The following is a 21,138-nucleotide window of genomic DNA, read 5'->3' on the forward strand; positions in this document are numbered from 1 at the left end:
TTTGTTTACTTACCTAACCAGTCTGGTAGAAGAGAGCCCGCAAGAGATTCTGAGTATCTCTTACCTGGAAAATTAAAAGAAAATTAAGTGAACCTTATGTACACTTTTATATGCTTATGTTTATACATGTAATGCATATGTTGTAGGTTAGCATTTATGATAAGTAACAGTTTGAGTAAAAATATTCTAAATACATATAAGAACTGTATGGAACTCAAAGAAGAAATTCGCTTTGAAGCGAATCAGTCGAACTACCCACCACACCGTACATTAATGTTTAATAATCGCAAGAGTATCAGCGACGTGATCAGTTAAGTCATTTGGCGGGGATTATATAAAATCTATTTGAAGAGCTTCCGTCGGAAATAGGTGTGCATAAGGAATTCCTTTTTTTTTGCTTAAATTTTGATTCTTTCAAAAGCATAATAGTGGACCGATGGACGGACATAACTAGAGCACTTTGAAATAAAAGCCTCGTTAAAGATAGGTGCTTCATAATGCATTTTCTTTTTAAGATTAGAAACGGAATAGAAAGATTTTTCTACCCACCATCCTTGAAGCTACAGTTTAAAAATTAGCAAAATATTTTATTAACTGCAAGAGTATCGGCGAAATGACCAGTTGGATCGTTTGGGGGATTCCATAATCTTTATTACAGCATTTGCTGTAGATTCTATCATAAAATCTTATAAGTGAAAGCTTGAAGAGTTTTCTTGAAAAATGAATGTGTCTAAGAGTACTTTGTTTTACTTGAGTTTTAATTCTTTGCGAGTCGAAATAATCAAATGACCCGATGGACAAACCGAACTGGAGTACTTTGGAATAAGAGCCTCAGCGAAGATATGTGCTTCGCCTTGGGTTTCCTTTAGGTTTAACAAATTATGAATGACTAAACTAGTACATCCTCATTCTACGGTGGGTGGGGTGAGTTAGTATGTAAACAAATAGGTAGTAATAGAGAATAGAAAGAATTTTCTACAATAAATAATAAAATATTATGTTCGTATAAAAAAAAGTTGTAAGATAAACAAAAAGCCAAAAATAAATCATATAAAGATTAAGAGAAACATAATGTATATAAAAATTTATCTCATTGTGACAACATAAAGTATCTTTACTAATATATTGTTGTAATGTAGTTCTGCTATTTTGATTATTGTAGCCGCAATAGTGTCATTTATCATACAGGTATCATACAGGTTTAAGTCTTACTTTAACGTTTGTATCTATCGGTTTAAGTCGCAGTCTTAAATAATCAAAAGCAACACAACATAATTTATCATAAAACACAAAGTCTTCAAGGCACAAATAATTAAAAAAAAATACAAATATTTTTTATTTATGTTCGATGGTATTTTTCATAACTTTTTCCAAAAAAACAGCATTCTTCATAGATCTTATGATATCTTAAAAAGACAGTGAGCTGAATGCTTTTTCGAAATTCTTCTAAAAATAGAAAAGAAAGAAAGTCATAATCACTTTAATTAACTGCCAACATGTTAATATAGGCCGGTGATTATAATTTGTGCTATGTTAATTTTAGTCTTCTTCTTTACAGAGGTGCCCTCTGTTCGGGGATAGGCTTTTTTTTTTTTTTTTGAGAAAACCAGCTAAAAATGCTTAGAAAGCTGACATAACTTACTACATGCAGAGTGATATTTAGGTAAACGTTATTCGCTATTTATCTGCCGTCTTCATATATACAGTTGCGTCGGTATCTGCTAAAGCACTTACAATAAATTCAGTTTAGTTAACAAGTATTTTCGCTGTAGGTGGCGGCAGATATCCAAAATTCACTCTTACACTGTCTCGCACGTAGCTTTCTTAGCATTTGGATAATTAAAAAAGCTGTTGTTTGTTTATTATGTCAATTTGGTATTTTTGACACAAAACAAATTTTTTTACGAACCCTCTCGCTCCATAAGATTTATAGAAAATATAAATTTTGAATTTTTATTTAAATATAAATTTCAAAAAAAAAAATAAACCGCTATAGGAGGAAAGGCTTCTGATATGTGAGCATAAAAGTATCATTCCACACGTTATCATCAAGAAATCTGATGCAACGCATTTGTTGATTGGAGAAAGTGTTTGATGTAAATCATTGGCGCTAATGGTTTCTTCCCAGCTCTCTGAAGAGCGCACTTTCAATATTTGAACTTGTGATCACGTTTATAATGATATTCGATCGTCTTCATATTCCGTTGTATGAACTCTAGGTCACACTGTTTCAATTTTGTGATGGTAGGTCGTGGTAGGTCATGGTGTATGCGATGATTAGTTTTCGTTAACTTTCTCAATTTGTTTTTTTTTTTTTTATTTCTCTTTTAAGCAAACTTTTTTTTAATAATGAGCAACATCCCCCTTATATGCCAAAGAGAGCGAAATGTTTAAAAAAATTTGAATCTGAATCATAAAGAGAGTTTTTTCTATATATAACAACCCTAAGGCGATTTAGATAAAGCGGATGTGGTGGCAGGTGTCGACAGTGTGCTGACAGACTCACAGTAAAAGTTAGTCCTCCGAATTAACCAGTAAACAATCAGTAAGTCCTGCAAATTTTTTTGGCTTATGCTACTGTGCCGCAGAAGTATGTAATGTAATTACATAACAAATTTTTCCTTTTTAAAGCGGCGCATTATTCCAAATCTATGTCGTCGCCTTCGAAGTAATCATCAAACTCAAATAACATTCCTTGCGAACAGTTTGTTTTCGAAGAAAACTATTAACCTCTCACTTTGAGTTTTGCGCGACTTTGGCTCAGTTTTTCTTATCCTGGCTCACTCCTCTTGCCCGATATTCGCTCTGTTGATCGGTTGATTTCGGTTTTCTGTGCGTAGATCTAACTCTCATCTCCCGCAATAAGGCTTTTCATGACCGATTGATAGACAGACATCATCTCCTCACACATGTTGTAACAATCGGAAAAAATACTTTTCGACCCAGATGTCTGTTACAGTCCTACCAATTTTGAAACGAACAATTTCTTTAACACACACACACCGTATTACAAGATTTAAAATGAATGAACGCTTTGTGTTCATCATTGTATTTTCATATGGTTTCGGTTAAAAATGAGCTTTTTCTCTGCCTTGAATCAATTCCACTAACTTGAAAGATAACCCCGATCGTTGCATTTGCTATGTTCACGTTGCCTGTTGTGTAATCATTTTTTCCTAATTCGAACAAAATTTATCAAAAGCAAAAACAATTAATTTGCCCAAAAAAGAGTTTTAAACGTCAAATCACTCGAGGCTTTCTGCGCATTGGGTTATTAGGGTCAGTACTGTGAATTTTTTCCCCGACTTTCTATACAATTTGAAAAATATTTACGTGTCACTTTCTGACTGTTACAATCATTTGCGATAATTTCTAGAAGGATAACTGCTGGAGATGGCGACAATTTCAAATTAGAGAGAGAATAGAGAGATAGACCGAGGGACAGGCGAACGACCAGTGAATAGCAGTAGATACGATTTAACTCAGGATCTCTTGCTGCTTAGGAGAATTTATTTTGTGTGTTGGTGTTTCTAAAATTAAGTCTGATTTTCATAAGAATAATCACAACTAGAGTGCGCCAGTAGTGGCGCTGATAAGACGTAGTAAGAAATCGTCGTGAAATGTTATCGCAAAATAACGGGGAAGAATCCTTATGACTTGGAAAGCACTTAATGTATGTACATACTTATCTAATACTGTTCAACCACTTAAGGGATCACATGTGTAACAGATGATCGAAATGAAGGGCGAAAGAAGGGAAGGGAATTAAGAGTTAGCCTAGTATCGCATCCATGGTCAGAAAAAGATGAGAGAAGAGTAAGAGAAGGCAACTTAGTGGGGGTTTGCCCAACTGGTAAATATTATGCTTTTACTGGCTAGCCACCCATTACAGCTACGGAGCAAGTGCGGGCAAACGGAACTGCATTGAGATTCGAACTCTCGAATAAAGACTTCGCCGTAGCACTGAGATTTGAATCATCGAACACTGACTTGGGAGTTACGACTCTTAGGTACTCGGCAATACCGCAGGCCAGATATAATTAGTTTACATCAAATAATGTTTTGAGGAAATGTAAAGGAAGATAACTCTGCGTGGAATATATTGCTGAAAATACGCACGAGACGTAGAGTTGAATAATGTTTAGGTTTTTTATAATTTAAAAGGATTTAAATGCAAACGTTCTCTCTTAAAATATTGCCGCATAAATTTTTCGCGATGAAGATGTCAAGAAACATTAAATCTGCTATGAAAAGATGTCTGTACTTGTACATGGATAAAAGAAACATGCATTACGTACGCGCAGGTGTTTAACTATAAAATAAAGTTTATTTATGTTTGTATTCTTCGTTGTTGGTGTATTTCTCCAAATTGTTCGAAAAAAGGTTCTTCCTAAGAAGAAATATGTGTAAAACATTTGCATAAATTTCATGTAAATGCAAGTTGGTGGCAAACATTCTTGATGAATGTTTTTCAAACTTGCAAAATTTTGAATGAGCAGCGTATGCTTATGTTCTTCTCTTTTTTTTTTTTTGTATTTGCTGAATCTTCTTCTTCTATAGTCTTTTTTTTTTATTGCGTTTAAGGTGTTGGAATATTGTTGTTATTGTTGGTGCTTTAATGTTCTTTTAAATGCCGTTTGTTGGTGTGCGCTCCATTTATATGCAAATAAATCACTGACGTAAAGCCATAAGTCGCGCAATTTAAATGCTGGCATAGAAAAAATATTTAATACATACACATAACAAACACATATGAACACTGTCCATACATAAGAGTACATAAGTGTGACTGCAGTAGAGATACGTAAAACTGACACTACATGTTATGCTTTACCGTTTTTTTTTTTTTTTTTGGTTTTCTGTTTTGCTTTTCTCACCACCTTAGGGTGAGGATACACTTATTGTGTTGTTTCGCTTGTAACGGTCAGGAAAAGTTCAAAAGGAAAATAATTAAGTAGCAAGACATATGGATGTAAATATAATATATGTAGCAGTCGGGTTTGCGTAACTCTGCAAGATTGTATTGCACCATCTGATCACAACGTTATTTGAAATCGATTGAACCATTCGCGAGGTTTTTTGTGTCTATTGAGGACAATCATTCACCGAATGCGCCTATTCTCAAAAAGAATTCGCAAAAGGAAAGCGGTAAAGTGATGGTGGCTACAGCCGAGCGGGTGTGTCTCCAGTCGATAAAAGCATTTGCTCTGCCGCATTTAACACTTAAACCGGCGAACACAGACTTGATGGCCGCAACTCTTTCCTATTCTGGCTCCTCAGTAAGATTGACGATTGTCAACCTCTAACTTGCCAAAATGGTGTTAGAAAGTTTAGTCTAAATAAGAATTTGAATGGACCGCATCCGTCTACTTGTGGAACCCTCAAATTACAGAACTTTAGATAGAAATAATCAATCCTGTTGAGCTTTGTCTTAGGCGACTTAAAGGCCTGCGTCCATGTTCTATTGCTCTAGTGACGCGATTTTAGTAGTCGCAAGATTTGACATACAAATTCAAGGATACGCTCGCATATCTTTTACATGAATCCATTGGACAAAAGACAGAATGGAGGACAGACGGGCTAAACGAATTAAGGGACTCTCGAAAGAAAAAACTTTTGATATTGATATTGGATATGAATATTTGCTAGAAAACCCTAAAAAAAGGTCGTAGGGGAAATGAACCCAATTGACTCCCAAGCTCGGCTCTATACGCAACGATAAGTTGTGTAAAATTCACTGATAGTTAACCTGTTTCTGCTGCGAACGATTGGAGGGTTTTCATATATAAAAACTTGATGACGGAACAAAAAGAAAATATAAACACACAAGCACACACGGCCCGCCACTAAGATCCTACAGCGTCCTATAGCTATTTATGTAATAATTTTTTAGAACAGGGCCTTAAATGGCAAGCGAGCGGAACCATTTTCAATAAGGGTCCTCCTAGGGCCAAAACACGTCTGCGTACTAAACTTCATCACAGTATCTCAAAAGTTACCGTACGCATGTTGTGCACAAGAACACAAGACAAACAGACAGACAAGCTTAGGCCGATACGAAGTAATTCTAAATCGATTTGTATAATAAATCTATTTAAAGCTATCTGAAGTCCTTCTGGGTATTACATACGTCCACACAAACTTAATATAACCTTTGATCACAAGCGGTGTAGTGGATAGAAATGTAGCCAAAATTATTTGCAATAAAATCCCTAAGTGTTTGGTTTTTGAACTTGAAACCCATGCAAAGTATTGAATTTTTTGAAAACTTCTAGATTTAGAGTGCGAAAGAAATTCGTTCAATTTTTCAATATGCGATTTCTCCGCTGCCGTTTTGCAAGAATTGACTTTTTGAATATATATGTATATATGTACATATATATACATATATTTTTTTTTTTAATCCTGCGAGTCATATATCTCGTGCGATACGGAATAGCTCTCGATGTGGACGTGTGTTTGTATATATATTTGCACGGCATGTCATCCATATTGCTGCCGTGTGATATTTTATAATGAAAATCCCTTTTTTGGTTCTGAGCAAACATTGTGTACATATTATGAAAGTGCTTGAGTCCAAAATGCGTATATGTGTGTGTGTACATGTATATGCATTTTTGTGAGACATGCTGTGTAGTAAATGCACAATTTTCACATTTGACTAAATTTATAACATTGGCTACGAAATGTGCATAAATTCGCCAATGAAATGCCAATAAATAAATTAAAGTAATGCGCCTCTGTCTACCCATCGCCAAACAAACCGAGATCTACAACTACTACGACGAGTACCACTGCCACTGCTATATATGCGTATATATTTCCCCGCGCACACACATCCATATGTATGCATATGTATGCGCGACGTTGGGGTTAAAAAAGTTTGTGTGTCTGTCTGTTATCGAAAGGGTAGCATGTACGATAATTTGTCTTTCTATACTAATTTTTTTCCGCCAAACGAGTAAATTTCAATTTTAGTTTTGGATTTTTTTTTTTTTTTTTTTATTATAGCTCACAGTGCATTACGTAGATCTATTTATTTAATATTATTATGCTTAAATAAAAATGATAAAATAGATTAATGTTCTTGAATACCTAAAAGATAGAATTTTTATGTTTTAACATAAATTTTTGTATTGTTGTTATTGTTGGTTCCCTTTCAATGAATTCCTTATGGCCCCTTCCTGCATCATCTCTTTTTGTAAAGCTTCAAATAAAGTATGAATGAGAATTTGTTGTTTGTGCGGCTGTTTGTTTGCTTGTATGGTTTGGCATATATATATATATATATATATATGTATTTTTATCGAAACGCTTCAATACAACAAGAACAACACTTATCAGGAAAAGCCTTTTGAACAAGGATAACGTAACACTAGCATTTATCGCACGCATGTATGTACATAACACATCAATGCTGAGCACAATTGCGTGAATGTGTGTGTGTGTGTGTGTGGGTGCGTGTGTGTATATACGAAAGCTTTTGTTTTGTCATTTGCTACTATGTGGCAAAGTTTATTGCATGTTTACCCGTATTCGTGCATGCATTTAAGTGTAGCAGCAAGAGTGTTATGTGTATAAATATGTTAACATTTACGAGCCGCAGAATCACTTAAGTGCGTAATTGTGTATTTATGTGTTTTATTTGACAAACTATTAACAATTGCAATCATTCTTTCCTGTCTTCGTTTCACTCCAGCATGATAAAGACAGCTGCTTACAAGCATATGTAATATCTTGCAAGTTAATATGTAAACCTTCGCCTTGTATTTATCCATATAAACATGTGTTGATTAACCTTGTGTGCGTACATGAGTGATATTTAATAAATTTTTTTACTCATTACCGGAGGATGTCGTTTAATTTGTCACTTACACAACACAAAAACAAAAAAAAACAAAAAAATCGTAAAATATTAATTTAAAATTTATTGGACCTTGCGGAGAGCCGACTCCCAAACACAATTTCTTTCATTTACTCCATACTTCCTTTTATTGGTATTGAAGAATACAGCAAGGATTTCGGGATTAGCGACAGCGATTACTGCTATTAGGCTCAATACTTTTTAGACCCGCTAATATATATATTTCTGTTGATGGAAATTTTGGATTTGCTAGCCCGTTTACGTTGTGTCCCATTGCGCGGGCTTATATAAAGAAACAAGTAGTTGATCTCTAAAATAGTTTTCAAGGCGACTGTAGTTCTCTTGTTTGGCTTTATCACTATTTTGGCAAAGAAGAAGCTGTAAGTGAAACCGTAATCGATCAAATCGAATTCAGATATGGGTCTGTCCGCAGATGTTCCATCTAAATTGCATTAAATAGCAGGAACAATTGGGAAATTTTTCCGAAGAGTTGAAACGATTTGAAAGGGCTTGGACATGTTCGCACTGATGTAGCCCGAGTTTAATAAGAAGTCTCAGTAAAATGATTGCAAACGACATTCGATTAGCACTCTGTACTTTCCATTATCAAGGAACACCGCGAAAGATGGCCAATTTACTTCAATTCCCGTTGCCGTATACCAATTCACGTGGGATAGTAAAGGTCTATCGGCACGAAGTTTGTTTTTGGAAATCGACATGTTTTCCTTCAGATTCAAAATCATCGAAAAAACATCGCACCGTTGCATACATGGGGAATTCGTATCGCTTTATCATTTTGATTAATAGATGCCGTTGATCAAAATACGTGCATGTAACTATTATATTTAAAAACAATGCGCACAGAAAGTTCGTGATGGCTCAGGGTGTTCCGGCCACCCTAATGCGATCTGTTAAGGCGAAAAAAATGAACTGAACCTTTGAGATCTTTTGGTATTACAATTGAAATGTCGGTTTCAATGCCTATGAAATGTTAGAGAATATTGCTAGCACGCCTTAGGAGGCAATGTGTTAGGTCACCTTTTAAAAATCTAAATAACACTGTGTTTTGTCATGCAACTGTTTCCATATATTTATGATAATTTCTTAAACTAAGGCTGAGGGATTTTGAATTGAATTCAGGCAGACGAAAATGAATGCTGGCGTAGCTCCCCTAATGAGAAGCTTCCCAATAGAGCAATGAATAAGTGAAATTGATAAGATTCAGTTTCTCGACCCTCTGGCCAACGATTCTTCTATCCGTCTGCCTTGGGAGCATTCACGATTGCAAATCAGTAGCACTAGACCCCATCAAGGAAATATCTTCTTGATCAGTATAAATAAAATATATAAGTGAGGAAATCTTAAAATAATCAAAAAAAAAAGAAAAATAAGACTTAATAGCGTACGCAAATATCAGTGTATACGAGCATAAATTGAATGAGTGTAATGCATCTGCATAAAGGCTCACTGCTACCTAGACAACAGTCCATGTAATAACTGATACCAAAGGTGATGTAAATACGCTATGCTGCTATTACTATTCATATGATGTTTAGCATACATTTTACAGAAAGAAGAAAGAAGAACAAAGCGAATATATGACGATTGCAATCATGCGTAAAGTCATTGTAAACTTTGTTTTTACCTAAATGAGTACCGCCTACAATTCGTAAGAAAAAGAAATCTCTTTCATCATCCAAAGTTGTTATTCATTCGATTGCAGTTAATATTATTAATGGTGAAGGACCATAACGGTTGTTTAAAGTAGAAGAGCGACTAGAGAGAGAGAGAGAGAGCTCAACTGTTGACGATAGTAAAAATGCTATGATCACAATGTTGCTGTGCATAGCTTATGATATATATATATACATATATATATGTGTGTGTACGTGCTATATGGTGTATTTACAGAGCACATAATATCGTTTATATAACGTTTGTGTAAATAATGGCAATGATGTGTTACAGATGCTGTGGTTAACTGAGTTTTATGATAAACGCGCGTGCAATGCATGATGTTTTCGCTGCTGTCATTGTTGTCATTATTTCTTTGCATGGTTGCATAGATGTGAAATTAAAGTTGATGGCACGTAATGATGAAAATATGCTACTTGTGCTTAAATGCATTTCTGCGCTTACGCGTTTGTTGTTCATTTGCTTATTTATGCAAACCATATATGTATTTTTGAAGAGTCAGTTTGAAGGGCACACATTTTATCATTATTTTATTATTATTTTTATTCTGATTCTGTTACGGCATCGGGCAATATTGTTAATGAGGTGTTTAACGATATTTTAAGTGAATTTAAATGAAATCTCTTCTCAAAACAGGGGAGAAATTGAGTTAATTTTCTTTTCTCTTCTTCTCTTTTTTTTTAAATTTACCTTAAATATATTATTTTTATTTGTTTTTTCTTCAAGTCAAGTTAAACTACAGTATTTGAACTTGAACTTTTAGCATGAAGAAAGAAATGAACTTAAATTTGCAACATTGCTCTCTATGTATGTTTTCAAATGTTTTGTAAAGGAACTAAGAACAACACAGCAATATCACAATCATCGTCCACCCAAAAAGAACTTGCAACCGAAGCCAAAGCCAGAGCTTCCAGTTATTGTGCCATTTGAAATGTTACAAAACGGAATATAAGCAAAACGAAAACAATGCTAGTGTAAAGTTCTTGTGGTATGAGTAAAACTAACTCACTCTCACCCTCGTCATCAGGAGTGAAAGCGATTCGGTGTTCTCTACTCTCTCATGCTACTTGCATGCCTTGCAGCCACCCCTGTGATCTTTTACTTTATGCGCACTATGTGTTATGGGTTTCCTTTTTTTTGTCGGTTTTTCTCTTCTTTTAATTCTATTACTCACACAATGTCTATACGGCAATGGCCAGTTTATTATTATGGCTGCACCTGTCGGCCATCGTTGGCTTAGTAGTGAGTATAAGTAAGTTAATGAACAAGTGTGTGAGCGTCTCTGTACGTGTTCAGTAACAGATTTAACGCCGTTCACCATATGTTGGAAGTGCGTGAACGCCATCAGTTCGCCTTTTGTTCCATTTCCTTTATTACTCTTCTCGATTTGTATTATCTCCATCACTCGGTTAGGCTACAGTAGTTGCTGCTCTACACTTACTATTATTATTACTTACTGATACGTACACATACACACACACACACACACACACACACACACACACAAGCTTACACACAGTATTTTAACGGTGCTGTATTATAAATTAACCTATTGACAAATGAAAATATTGCTTGTTAATTGATCAATGTGTATGCATAACAGCACAATGTCCCTAAATATAAACATTTACACACATAATCTCATACACACGCAAATTTGAACCACCCCCCACTACTTTTACACACATGTATTTAGCTTGCACTGGTTTTGTGATAAAATTAAGGCTGTAACAAATGTTCATACAACAGATAAATGTTTGTTTAAGCTAAAGCTAAATTTAATTACATTTTACTAAACTTGTATATAGTCAAACATAAGCATTTACGTATGAATGCGTTTATATATTGTGTGCGTATGTTTTCGTTTAGAGTAATGGTATGTTTGTGCAATATTTGCATTTAGGTTTTAATAAACTACTACTATATATATATATATATATATATATATATATAATATATGTAAAATGTGTTACTATATACGTTTGCGAGAAAGGTTAGTTTAATCAGTAATGTTTTTATTGTAGTTAAAACGGTGTCGTAAGCTTTCTTAGGTAAAATGAATAATCTGAAATGAAATTCAGAACTATTTAAGGCGCTTGTATTTCATAATATACCTAAGCCTTGATATAGATAGGGTATATATAGTATTTTCCTTTCCACTTTATAACGTTTCGGTATGCAATCATTTTGCTCATTCTTGGGATGTAAGAAAGTGATCAAGTTCATTTTTTATTCCCGATATGCAATCTCTTACGGTACCAGATATCGGCGATAGTTGCCGATGCTATGAGATTTTATTAATCGCAGGCTCTTAGGGAAAACGGCATCACTTGTGTGAGTGAAACTATGCGTGCATTGTATGATAAAAATAATTCAAAGCCTGTTGTCGAACTGTAATCAAAAAGTTGAGCTGTAGAGCTAAGTCATAGATAGGTGCTAGGGGTAGATTTTATGGCTTGATCAGGCAAATTACTCTGTAACACAATATGACAAAGATCGTCTTCCACCATTTGCAAGCACGATGGCAGTTTTTAACCCTTAAAGAAATAGAAATTCTATTCCTTGACTCCCTCAGTGAAGGTGGATATGCCTTTCTTAATAGTATTCGAATTTCATTTAGAGCAGATAAAACGAGCCTTCAGGAAAAGAAATGAAAAACCTGAAAAATAATGCACTGGTTGAATGCATAAATATTTAATAACACAGTTCTAGGTATAAATATTTAATGATACAGTTCATTGCACGGTGTTATTTTTAAAGCCAAAATGAATCTAGTGTTGTTCACACCGTAAGCTGGAAACATTGCTTTATTATCAGAGAGGGGGATCACTTACGAAATTATTAGTTTTGTCTCTGAGTTCATTGTACATCCATCGAGCACTTGCGATTGACTTAGCCTTTGGCAGAGGCACATAGTTAGGAATGGTATGAAAACTTCTATCTAATGCATCCCAGATGTTCTCTCGCTAAACACGAGACCGTTTAAGACTAAATTTTTAAATCAAATTATAACTGAGCTTTAGTACTACAATCTTAACTTATTCGACCTCGACTAACTTCGGTAAACCATCGAAGTTTCTCCTTGTATCAAATTAAATAAGAGTCACAACAAAACATCCCAATACTACTATGGAAGTTGTTCTGTACGTGCAATATATTTACCCCGAAATACTTCGTCGTACTTGGTCCAAGAAAGGTGTATGCGTTTTAGAAGAACTCAATCGACTTAAGTCCGAATATCGAAGTTTTTTCTTATGATTTTTCTGATGTCGTATAATGTGATGTCTTCATGCTTTGACTTTCTGAAGATCAGATGATTGGATCAGGTGTTGTTTTTCAGCAATGAAGGTTTGTCTTGCTGTTTACTTTCAAATTTGTTAGTTTGACAGCATTATACACGAAATTAATGGATCGGTGTGTGTTTCTTACATTCTGAGGAAAGTGACAAAGATTTAGCGGATTTTTAGCAATAGCTTCATAAAGTGTGACTTTGCAGTATCCATAATGCTATATGTGAGGACAATAAAAATAATTTTAATTCCTTTGATGATATGTTCAAATATCAACTTTGTTAACTACCTTCGTAGATTTATATAGTTTAGGGTTGTTTTACTTCTCTTGCTATACCAATAAGACAACAAGAACACCAACAAAAACAACATCAATATACTCATCTCTACTGCTCATTCTCTAAGTCATTACTCTTCTTTACTGTTCTACAAATGCTTGCACAAATTCACACACTTCTATATTGACTTTCACAGGCATACGTATGTACGATATGTATGTTCATATATGAATGTTTGAATGTAAAGGTCTTCGCTTATATAGCCAATACTGCATTGCATTTACCCACTGAATTCTCGTATTTTATGTCGAAGGTTCAAATTTATTGTTATTGAAATACAATTGCAAAATTAACTGTCAATGTGTAGAGTTTACATGTATTTATGTACACAATGGGTATCTATTTATACTATATATTGTATATATATATATATATATATATATGTATATATACGGATTGTATATGTTTGTGTGTTTTTGTGTGTACGACATGCAATCTAAATACCGTTAGGTCAAAAGTAAACAAACCATTAAGATTTAAGGTGTTTATATGTATAAACAAAAATTCATAATAAAGTTCAAAAATGAATTGAAAAATACTCTTAGAAAGCTTTAAAGTTATTTAAAGAAAATCTGCAGTGAAAGTCTAATAATATAATTTATGTCTGCAGCGTGTAATGTTAAAAAGGTTTAATACTTTTACAAATACTTTAATAAAGAGTGAAAATCAAATATATTTTATTCATAATTGAAGTTATATAACAAATCTTTTGGAAAAATGTCCCTTTTTCAATACGCAGTGTTTTTAATACTTTTAGAGAATAGTCCAGACTTAAATTCTGGGCGAACATACAAACATACATTCAGCTATCGAGGATTCTCTCACATTTTCATCCCACATTTCAATTATTTCCACATCGATTTCCCCTTTCTGCCAAATCGGTTTAGGAACGATCTTATATTTTAAAAATATATCATCTTGGGAAAGACCCGATTCGAGGCCATAAGGCAAGGAATAACTTTCGGACATACTTAACGCCTGATTTATAAGACATTTTCCTTGTGGAGGTCGCTACGTAAGTCAAATTTTTCTATTGACTTTGGCGTTTGCTTTGCGGGCGAATTGTTCAAAGGACCGCAACGTTGCCATCAGCTTCTGTTCGTATGTTCATGTTTAGAGTATTCATGTTATGAATTTATTTGCTGATGAATTTGATTAGTCTTTTCTTCGCTTACCAATCAATTATCAACAATAGTTATAATAGATCAGTGTGCTCAGAGTAATTGTGTTAGAGTAACAAAAGTAGAATAACAAAAAATTCAATTCTTTCTTTCTGTTAACAATTCACAAATAAACAGTTAATCACTTTTTTATGATTTACTCCTGTTCAGAATGCTTGGCAATAGACAATAAAACTGCAAGAAGGGACGTCAAGCCTAAGAAGTCCTGGCTCTAAACAGACAACTGTCGTTTCACGTCTCCGTGAAGTTATGCCATTTTTTTCAATAACACAAAACAATAGATTACGACATGTTGTTTAGATTAGTCAGTAGTGTATTTTAATATAACTCCTTGAGGAAGTTAGCGTTCCCATCCCATACAGAATCCCATTATGGTGTCATATCTGACTAATTTTGTGATATGAATTACCGTAGCCCAAAAGCCATTAATAGTAGAGAAGAGGTCTTCGCATGTTATTTGTGATTAAAAAATAATTCATCTGACGGCAAAATAGCTTACGAACCTACTCATACAAAATAGATATATGAGCCAAAACTAGAAAATATGGGGATCAGAACAAATAAGCAAGCGTGCGATAGTCATTTAACAAAGATACCTTTTTAATTTTCCAAGAGGACTTCCCGAGCGATACGTCTTAGAGATCAATACGGAAATCGATCGCATTGACACTACTGCAGCCATTGTTGATAATATCAATGAATACTGAACATTGCGGGCACAGATCCAGCCAATCAGCTGACTTAGTCACTACTATTCATTCAGACTTCAAGAGAACAAAGGATTCGTTTTTCATTTAGGCGGAATTTTACTTCAAAATAAAACGAGTCTAAAATTATGTACATTGTTGTTACTTGCCGGCTGGCGTAGATATATGTATAACGATGTATGAACATATGAAAATTTGTTGTGTGTCTGAATTTTACTCCTGTTTATATTTTGTGAACTTTTGTAGACTAAACATAAATATATGCGTATTTACGTTTTGCTGTATCGTAATACAAAGCAAATAGAATTTTCCTCCTCTCTGTATAAGAGGGACTGTGTGTTGATTCTATAATTTTTAAGAAAGACTAACTTTTTTAGTTGATGTGGTTAGAGACGATGAGGAGAAGTCTGCAAAAAATAATTTTTTTTCTTTTTTTGTTTGTTGAAAACAGGAAGAGAAGTAAATTTAGACGACAATTTATAAGGTAGTGATTAATAAGGTACACAATACACGTCTCCGTGATTTTGACGAGGAACCTTTTTAAAACAGATTCCTTTAAAATTAAGATGATCAAAGAAGATATTTTCTTATTGGAAGATTGTAGAATTTTTTTTGGTTGCAAATCCACCTCAGTGTAAAGCAGAGAGAAAAGGAATCAATTCAGGAAGAAAGAAACTTTTCTTAGATTAATAGCACGGATTGGCAAAGAAGAAGAGACCGCCTCGAGCAAATTCGAATGTCTCAAGCTCTGGCTTGAAAAAAACTGTTAGGTCTTATACTGCACATATTAGGTCGAATCATAGGTAACGTCCGATGCAGCGAGCTATAACCTATTGCTCGTATTTACTCCCTATAAGTCGCCGAGATAAACGAGTTTTTGTTTACACTATATACGTGAGGAGTTAGTTAGTCTCCTGTCAACTGTTTTATGTGGTGCATGTTATATTGAACTCTTTATCTAAGTTCTGAAATGGAGTGTCACAAAGTACGCACTCGACATGTAATGCTTTGCGAATTTAAATAAGACAATAGAGCTAAGACGACATCTGAAGAAATGTACGAAGTATACGATGAAGGACTAATGATTGATCGGGCAGTTAGTAATTGATTTTTAAAATTACGTATATTAAAGGACGGGATGTCCTTCCGACTTTGACGACAACTCTTTAAAGGGAATATTTTGGGGCAAAATCCACGCCAATCAACAAGAGGTATAGCAAAAGGGCTGAGAACCTCACAATCAACTGTTAAATTAATATAATTTTGTTATTCAAGGAAAACAAAGTAAATGTATGACAAAAAAAAAGGCAGTTACTTATGACTCGACCTAATGTATGATAGAAAGATATGTCTTCGAGAGTTCCCTAACGCACGTGTTATACTTTGCACTGTACGTTATAGGCTTGCAATCGCCAGAATATGGAACACAGACGTTGACAGCGTATAAGTACGTACATCATAAGGGACAAGTAACTCTGTGTCTGGGTTACTAGGCTGGCTAATAAAAAAGCAGCATCGATTTGGTCAAAAGATGGCAGCATTATTGTCAATGGAATCGGTTACCAATTATATCGCTAAATACACAATTTTCCCATTTCCTGGTGATATGTGAACTCTATGTGAGTCTTGGCGCTATGAGGCTGTCTGAGGGCATCGTCGTAGGAACGGAAAAGCTGCTAAAGCAGACAATCAGATGTACCAGATATTAATCAGAAGGAGGAAGGGCTGGGAAACAGGGCTAAGTGGTAGATTATTCCAGTGGAGTGCTATTAAACGTCCCCAGACAAACGTCGTTCTTTCTCATATGGGAAGATCTAATTTCCCGGATATCTGCTGGTTTTCCTTTTATGATCGCTGCAAACGCATCAATTATTCTTGATAGTACTCTTCAGAGATGGTTCGAATTCGACAGATATGCCCGATAGGAGGGATTTTTTACATTGTGAACAATTACCGTTAAATCTGTTCTCATTGTTCCGCAAGAGTAGCTGAATAGCTAATAATCGCGACCGCCCAGTCAAGGTTCGCGGATTCAAGTGTCAGTGCGGTAGAGTTTACGCCGATCCACTAGTCTATGACCATGGCTTACCTCTTTCCCTTTGCTCGCTTTTTTCTGTCTGTTGCCGCTTTACGCGAATAGGTGAATCGACATGACTGAGTAACCATATCAAAAAAAAAAAAAAAAAAAAAAAAGAGCTAAAAATCAATACAAGCTTTTAACAAACTTATGAGTTAATCTAAAACATCTCTACTGAAACGGCTTGTGAAGAACTTCGAAGACGAATGCTTCTCTCTGCACAATTAAATTCGGAAACAATTCGCACTTCATGAGCGTCGGCAATAGATATGTCGCATAAATAATTTTTATTCAATTTTTTTTTTTTCTTTGAAATAAAAATCTTTTCTTGCAAATTTAATGTTTTTTAAATAAGACAACGCTTAGCAGCCGCTCATATGATCACATCTATCTTAAATGTCTTTACTTAATTTTAAGCATTTACTTAGTTGAACTAACCACATATCATAACGTCTTACTAGTGCACACGTTTTTGGACTAGCGCCCACTTAATATGATTTACAATACAATTTTGCATGAAGTTATCTTAGCGAAACGAATAGAGGCGTTTAACATCATGACGTGCGTTGCATGATAATTTCAAATGTCTTATTTACTTATGTCTGCTTTTGTTGTTGCCTTTTTTTTTGCTTTTTCTTCTTCTTCTTTTTTGGATTTTCTTTTCTTTCCATTTCTTATTTGCATTGTTATGTTACTATTATTATTATTATTGTTATTGTTGTTGTTGTTGTTGTTATTATTATAATAGTTTTTATTGTGCTTATACCCACCGGTAGAGCTATGTGCGCATTTATATTTGAAATGATTGTCAGGTTTCAGTCTTTATAACGTATTAAAATTATTATTAAATCGTTTGTGCTGGCATAAGAGAGTAACTTTGTTTATTACTTATTTAGTGTAAATATTCAGTTTGATTAAACTAGACTTCACTCCGAGACCTGTTTCTAGATATTGCGAAATAAATGACATTTTCAGTCAAGTTTTATTTCAAACGTTTTTGATCAAGTGCACGGTGGCAGGCAGTTGCATTAAAATCCGCTTACATAATAAAATTCCAATAAAATGAAATAAAGCTACGCATCATTATGCAAGTAACACAAAGTAAAAAATGTCAATTGTGTGTACAATAGTTACAAACGCGATGTGGCATTACGTTACCGCAAACGAACAATGACTGAAAGCTGTCAATGACTAACGCGGTATGGTGGTAAAGACAATTAATTTCGATTTCCAAGATTCTTAAGAAAAAGTAAAAGTCCCTGAATATGATTCATTAAGTTATTCTCTAAATTTTCGATGATCCTTTCCCCACACATAAAGTCGTTTATCTCAAACCCATACTTGATTAAACGTAACATTTTTGGAAAATAGTCAGTCTCGTTGTCAGTTCTAATATAAACATAAGTGAATATTTCAACATGTCTGACATTCGAATGATAGAATGAAATATTCTCTATAATGCATGCATTGTAGATTCTTAACCACACTAGTCAGCCATATACGTATATGAATACGAGGCACCATCATGTCACACACCACCACATTTACCGACTGTTGGTGCATTCTTGAATTATCAAAGCTAATAAATCTTTCGTCGATACAATCCCTCAAGTATCCTTTTCTGCATATATACATCTATATATATATATATATATATATATATATATATATGTATACGTATTCATATACCTTTTTTTTTCAACAAAGTAAAAGTGATAAGAATGTAAATCAAATAAACAACAATAAAAAATATTCTATATGTCACCAGCAAGAGCAGCAATAACAATGTTAACCATAAAGATCACAACAAAATAAAAACCTGTTTAGATAGGAACGTTTTTTTATTTTTAAATCTTTTTTTTTTTTTTTTTTTGAAAACAAAAAAAAATTTATCTTTTATGTGTTTGTTGAATCTCCAAAAAAAAAAACGAAGAAAAAAAAGAAAAAAAAACAAAGAGAAAAGAAAGAAAATTTCGTATTAATTTTGGGCGTGATCGGTTTTGAAAACATGGCTCAGAGTGAAAAAAACAACACAACTGTAAGAATGAAAGCAAGACAGTTCAACAAGACAGTTGAATATAAATCTTCGTAACATGACACTTTTGGCAATGGAAATAAAATATGGTCTGAGACTTAATATGTCGCACAGTACCAACAACAAACACTATGGTATGTAGCAGCGGCAGCAACTCTCTCCCTATTTCACACTAAAAATATTATTCAAATATGTACTCTTGCCTGCATATCTGCATCTGTTTATATGTATGTATGTATGTATGTATGTATATATGTATATATATATGTATATATATATATATGTATATATATATATGTATATACATTCGTTCAAAAGTCAAAAGTGTTATTCACCACAAATATTGTATCTTTGTATGTTTTACTTATGCCGTTTATGTCCGTCCGTCTGTCTATCTGCGTCTGGCAAAGTCTTATTAAATGAAAATTAACAATTTGAAGTTTTTTTTTTATTTTTTTTTGCGAAATTATTTGAGATGTGTCACAAATGTGTCACTTTACCTTACGGCCAAATATATACGGGATTCGCAGACACAACTAAAGCTACTTGCCTGCGTTGTTATTGCTACGGTAATGCTTGCTTAAATCTTTATTTAAACTGGCGTGCGTGTTTGAACCCAAAAAAAAAAACTTAAAAATAATGAAATAAAACTTTTTACCTGTTGAAAGACAGAATTGAATAAGTCACTTGTACGTGTTACGAAAATCAAAACGAAATCAAGCACAGCGGATACACTTTTCTTGGAGGAAAAATCCGTATTTAAATGAAAGTATATATTTTCGCCGTCCGAAAATATGATTTACGTTTTGTATTGTTTTTGGAAACAATGCCGTATACAAACAACAAGTCGAAAAAAGTAATAATATCATAGTTTTACATAAGGTTAACGAGGTTAACTTTATAAATTTTCCACCCACTTTGCACGCTCATCGTTTGAAACTCAATAGTTTCCTTTTACACAGGAAGGACTCAATATATATATTGAATAACTATCAAACAAGCCTTCCAACATTAAGCTGTCAAATGTTATTAATTTAATTACATTCAAATGACTTCATATCGAATATAAAATTTCTCCCAAACATTTGCTTTTAGATAACAAAGGTTTCTCTATCAAGTATAAATCTCATCCAATAATCCATCTATCTATCAAGATAAAGTTAATTCGAAAAATGTACAGGGATGTCCCATAAGTTTTTTCTCCGCCATGCGGTGTACGAGACTTCGAGCCGGCTATGTTTGTAAACATGCAAGTTTATCTATTGGCCATTTACGGAATCCATTTCAATCGTCTTACAGCTGTACAGCAAAGTAAGTTTCGTTGGTGGCAAAGTCTCTTCTAAAATCGTTTTCAACGCTGGTCAGTATCGATAGCCAAAAGACACATTCAAGGCATGTTAAGCTTCAAAAAAGGCAGTAGAGCAGAAGACATTGCAGACGAGATTTGTACTGCTTATGGAAGCGGAACTACGACCATTGGAAAGGTCGGAAAATGGTTTAAGAAACTGAGAGTTGGCAGTTTTAATTTGAAAGACAGCAACGCAACGACGGATGTGGACCTCATCAAGACTATGCTCGCGGAAAATGCGCGATACCGTGTACGCGTCGTAGCGGATGCTACTAACATTCCTAGGACAACGGTACGTACTCATTTAATCAAGATGGGATTTCGCACCAAAAAAAAGGAAAAAACTTTGGGCCGCTCTAATGGATTTGCATAACTCATCGAAAGTAAGCGTAAATGTTGCGTAAATTCAGATTAACAAAACTAAAAAACCTCAGCACTGTGAGCAAATGATCTTCTATGCATCTAGAGGGCACAATAATGGTAGCAAGAAAACCTTTGATAATTTTATTAAAATTTGTTCTTATGCTGTTCTTCACATACCAATCAACAATCGTTGTTATTGGAGTGCCTGTCCTCAGTGCCCACTTCTTTGCCATTTTCTCT

General features: G+C 34.2%; 1 protein-coding gene and 1 long non-coding RNA gene across 4 annotated transcripts in view; one reads left to right on the top strand and one right to left on the bottom strand.

Moving 5' to 3' along the window:
* The window catches only part of LOC119641699 (homeotic protein ultrabithorax), a 183,409-nt gene that overhangs the window by 128,227 nt on the left and 34,044 nt on the right, over window positions 1-21,138 (bottom strand). For all 3 annotated transcript variants that reach the window (XM_038040491.1, XM_038040490.1, XM_038040489.1), the window contains one exon: window positions 14-64. In XM_038040491.1, the coding sequence (XP_037896419.1) occupies window positions 14-64 (51 nt within the window). The remainder of the gene's footprint in view (window positions 1-13; window positions 65-21,138) is intronic.
* LOC119641701 overlaps window positions 1-21,138 on the top strand; it is a 219,114-nt gene that overhangs the window by 123,357 nt on the left and 74,619 nt on the right. The gene's annotated exons all lie outside the window — the stretch shown is intronic.

The sequence above is a fragment of the Glossina fuscipes genome, unplaced genomic scaffold (assembly GCF_014805625.2).
Source record: "Glossina fuscipes isolate IAEA_lab_2018 unplaced genomic scaffold, Yale_Gfus_2 174, whole genome shotgun sequence".
Classification (NCBI taxonomy): domain Eukaryota; kingdom Metazoa; phylum Arthropoda; class Insecta; order Diptera; family Glossinidae; genus Glossina; species Glossina fuscipes.